The sequence below is a fragment of the Oryzias melastigma genome, linkage group LG5, assembly GCF_002922805.2.
Source record: "Oryzias melastigma strain HK-1 linkage group LG5, ASM292280v2, whole genome shotgun sequence".
Classification (NCBI taxonomy): Eukaryota; Metazoa; Chordata; class Actinopteri; order Beloniformes; family Adrianichthyidae; genus Oryzias; species Oryzias melastigma.
The window spans coordinates 2,276,975-2,281,829 of NC_050516.1; the positions used below are offsets into that span (position 1 = coordinate 2,276,975).

Here is a 4,855-nt window from a genome sequence, read left to right on the forward strand (position 1 = left end):
TCTTGGACGGCCCCTCATATGACCTGTCTTTTCAACACATTCTCACTCCCAACTCGTCATATTTGGACGTATAGACAATTCATCGTTTTTTGACTTGCTGGCTGTTCCTATTAAATCACGGGTCCCCATTCCTCGGGATGCAGTACTGGGTAAGGGTACCAGTCCGTGTGGTGAGGATTGAGTGTATGCATTTTTTCCCTGTCTGTGGCCATCGGATTGGTGCCTGTTAGTGGCCTTGAGGTTAGGAACCCCTGATTTAGTGGGAACAGCCACCATGGCAAAAAACGACGAGTTGGGGACACCCAAAACGTCACAAAGTGACACAGACGGGGCCAAAACCATACGTCTGTACATGATGAGCTAGGAATGAGAATGCATCTGCCAATCAGAGCTGTTGCTGGCGGGTGATACGGCGGCCACCACCCTGTGGCCGCTCAGCTGTCAACCATTTTCATCTGTCATCTCCGGACTGCCACCGTATAACCGTGAAATGTGCCTGGACCACTGACCTGTGTCAGCTTTTGGAGAAAAATCGCCCGGTTGCCATAAAATTTGACCTCTTTCTTAAAACTGTGACGTGTGAAAAAGTGACTGCCCCGTCCCGATTATAAATGCAACCTACAGCCACTTGCTGGAAAAGTTATTTAGGTTGCTGCGGGGTGAGATTTTGGGATATGTGACCATAGCATGAATAGATTATTGACCACTTTTATAAATCCTGTCCTGTCATCCAGCATGCCAAAATCTTGGGAAGAAGCTTTAATGCCACAATTGGCATTGCGACCAAACAAAAGACAATTATAACCTCAGTTCAGTCCAGCAGGCGCTTTGATCCTCAATATTTGTTCTTCCCGTCTCTCCTGTCCTCTGATAGGTTGAGAGATGTGCTATTCTTTAATAAAGAACAATAGATTTTCCAGAAAAACGGCTAAAACGACGATATAAGGACGATAAAAGCAACAAATGGGAAGCTTATTTTATACTGAAAACTGACTTGATTTGCATCATTTTGATTGAGTGAAATATTGAGTATGATTCAAACCAAATTTACCCATGGTAATAAAAGTTATGATCCAGATATTGATAATTCATGTAGAGGAAATGGTAAGGTTGAGCTAGGGTGAGATTATATACAGTAAGTTAGTTTGCTTCCTCCCACTCGCTTTCAAGCAATCTATAATTTGTTGCCTAGACCTACTATGTCTGACATCATTTTATATGAATGTAAACCTCTAATTGTATTGCACATTATACTTGTTTTGATTGCTTGAAATAAACCATTTCAAATAAAATCAAATAAATTAGTCAAAAATGTTTAAAGTTCTTATCTATTAACCAATATCCTTCATAAAAAACATTTTATTTGTAAAGATGTGATTCAAATGATGTACTCAGCCTGTTCCAACAACTATCAGACCCATTTGTCCCTCATGTTTTCTGGTTTTGTTAAAAGTCAGGGTTTAGTGATGACAAATGAGGATAAGATTGTGATAACAGAGAGGTTTGAAAAACTGACACTAACTGGTGAAGGAGACTTCCAGACTTTGTTTGAGGTCATTAAAACTATACAATGTAATTGATGCATTAAAATATTCAAAAGTGCAATGAAATCTTTCAGTAAAGTAAAGCAGGCTTGAGCATCAATACCAACCCGCAGAAAGGAGTCCAGAGAGCCGTTCTCCATGTACTCTGTGATGATCATCGCTGGTTTGCCTGGAAAAAAAAGAAGATTCATTTAAAAATGTTTATGTTTTAAGAACATTTGTGCTTAGAAGATCCACAATCAGAAGAAACATCTCTGATTTGTTCCTTATCAACCTTTCAGATCTTTGTGGAGGAGATCATTGCTGTTGAGTACTGTCAAACTGTAAAAACAAAAGTTTTCAGTTTTTTAAGGTAGGTCATTTGAATTCCATTGCACCTCAAAGAAATACAACCCTCGAAGTAGATTTGGTGTCTTTTTTATGTTAAAAGCCCCACTCCAATCATGTTTTGATCTATTTTCAAATCAATCCCAGTAGTCTTTTAATCATAATTATGAAGTTATTTTTGCCAAAATGTCATTTTCTAGGACAGTTTCTGCAGAGCGGCAGGAGTTCATCAGAAACTCACCTCAGTTGAGGGCGGGACTGTTGACACAAAGAAAGCCCGTGACAATTTCTTTCTCTTTCCCTTTATTGAGAGTTCTCAGTTTACCCCCTCTCCTGCTAGCCTACAGCCCCTCACACCCCCAACATTACATTACTAGTACTACAAGATGAGTGATATCAGAGATAGTCATCCAGCCGTACAGTTTTTAACCACATGTCAGTTTAGACGAGGAAAACAAAGACGTATATGCATCTCATTGGAGCAGGAGGTTGAGGCCCACCCAGCGTATTTTCTACGTCACAAATAAACTATTTTTCAAACTATATTTTTTTGTTTTATCCTGAATCATAACGATTTGAATAAAGAAATTCTTATGCCATTTCAAGCTTAATATTCTCCAACAAGAAATTGTTAGAAACACCCAAAAACACAAATTTGTGGGTCTTTAAGAAATAACTTTTTTCTCTTTCTAAATGTATAGTCCACTCTATATTTATAAGCTCAAAAATCATTTGTTCAGGGCTTCGATGTTTCCTTTAGTTAAATAGAATTTCTTATGTATATTTCGGGAAATCAAGACATGAACAAGTTTAAGTCTAATAATAAATAAGGCAATCTTTGACCCCACATAAACCTATCCCTGGAAGCAAATGGAACAGCAATAAGGGGAGAAATTAAACTCTTAATATTTTTTTATCCAATCAAACAAAAACTGAAATAACATCAGTTCAAAATGTTGGCATTTGTGTCTAAATGTTTAACATTTTTTAAATATTATGAAAAACTTTTTAGGTGATAGAAAATGATCATACTGTTTCTGATCAGCTTGTAAATCTGTGTTGCTAAAGACTCATTCTCCCAGCATGCTTAGGGTGATCTGGCAGAATTTAATTCAGAATAAATATAAAGTATTCAGATAAAGTGTTCAGAAAAGTGTTGAACCAAAGACATTAGGTACAATTTTGGTTTTTAGGTCTCATATTTTTCTGAACTAGTCACCGATTTGAGCCTAAAAACTTTTGAATTGATCAGTTTGGTTTCATCGGAACACAAACACACATTATTATCTCAATTCACTGGTGTGTTCAGTATCTTGGGGCTTACTGTGAGTTACGACTCCCTCCAGGCGGATGACATTCGGGTGGTCAAACTGGGCCATTATGGATGCCTCAGCCAGGAAGTCCCTCTTCTGCTTCTCCGTGTATCCTGCCTTCAGAGTCTTCAGCGCCACTGGGATGTCCCTTTTCCCCGGGAGCCTCATCCTTCCATAGCACACCTCCCCAAACTCGCCTGAACACGGGGCGGAGAAACAGCCTGATGCAGCAGTTTGAATACAGTGTCTGAATACCTGCTGCATCTTCTTCTCAACCCGATGCTTAGCAGACATCAGCGAGTAATTGTGTGTTTCTCTTTCTGCAGCAGTCACATGCAGCATATTGCATGTGGCGCTGACAGTGTTAGTATTCCCTGGCCGGCTGAGGCGCTTTGACTGACAGCCCCACGTGTGGCTCTGATTCGGCTCCTTCTCCCTGCTGCACACTGCAGCCTTTACACCAGGCAATGATTTTTAAGTTAGCTCTGAAATGATTCTCCTCCGTCTGCGTGTGTCTGTGTGTGCATCCATGGTTTTTACCTGAGCCAATAATTTTCTCGATTTTGATCCTGGAAGCTTCAATTTCTCGGGCGAACTCGTGGACCGCCTGGCAGGGGTCCTCGTACGTGTGCGGGTCGATATAGAACCTCGCATCAGGGAATGACACTAAGATAAACAACATTAGCATTTGGTCACATATTGGAGAATGAGAGCAACATCACATCTGAGCCCCCGTCAGCGCTGTGTGTGCAGGGAAAGCCTGATGAGAGCAAAAAAGCTGCACAGGAAAAGAAGAGGCGCTTTCTCCTGTAATCAGAGGCTGATGAAAATTGTTTGCTCTAAGGATGAACTTTGTTACATGGGGATAAAAATGCAATCCCTCCAAGAAATGTGATCTAATCCATTATTGGTAATAATTGAGAAACGAGCTAAACGTACCATGACCGTTCTGGTAATGCATCTTCTCCTCATCAGAGTCTTGGAAGGCTTTGCTGTAGCCACAGTGTCTATACAAACACATTACACACACACGTAGACACACACAGACACATAAACATACAGCGGGATGAATACAGAACAGAGCAACCATCGTTCAGTCAAACTCTGATCACAGAACATTCTCAACAACTCAGATCGATTCACTTCAAGATTTAAAGACCCACTTCGATCATCTTTTGAGCTGTAAACCCACAACATCAAATTTAATTTTTTGGGAATTAGGATGATTTTTAAACCCTTTGATGAATTCTATATACAAATTTTGAAATATAATATAGAGATGATCAATGATACATCGGTAAGCTTCTGCTAACACCAATGTTAGCTTAAGATGTAAAATGTTGATATGAGAGTTCAGGGGAAAAAAATCACCTTATTTACATACTGTATCAAATTTGATCCACACATTTTTAACATAATGTAACTGTGTCATAAGGAATTCATTATCAACTAATTTTATATTCACTCAATACAGCAAACAGTCATTTAAAGAAAGTGATAATAATAGATGAGGTATTTTCACCATAAAGGTTAAAAAATAAGCAAAACTTTTCCAGCCAAAACTTTTCATAGAGGCAGCCATTTTGAAATGAGAAGGAAAAGTTCTTCTACTGCCTCTAGTGGAACGATGATGTACTACAGGGCAGAAAACATGGGCCAAATTATATACAG

The 4,855-nt window shown here is 39.2% G+C and overlaps 1 protein-coding gene across 5 annotated transcripts in view; it reads right to left on the reverse strand.

The window, feature by feature from the left end:
- epha8 (eph receptor A8) overlaps nt 1-4,855 on the reverse strand; it is a 148,702-nt gene that overhangs the window by 14,292 nt on the left and 129,555 nt on the right. For all 5 annotated transcript variants that reach the window (XM_024269905.2, XM_024269903.2, XM_024269906.2 and 2 more), the window contains exons 12-15: nt 4,124-4,191; nt 3,725-3,850; nt 3,196-3,381; nt 1,652-1,713 (exon numbers count right to left, since the gene is read on the reverse strand). In XM_024269905.2, the coding sequence (XP_024125673.1) occupies nt 1,652-1,713; nt 3,196-3,381; nt 3,725-3,850; nt 4,124-4,191 (442 nt within the window). The remainder of the gene's footprint in view (nt 1-1,651; nt 1,714-3,195; nt 3,382-3,724; nt 3,851-4,123; nt 4,192-4,855) is intronic.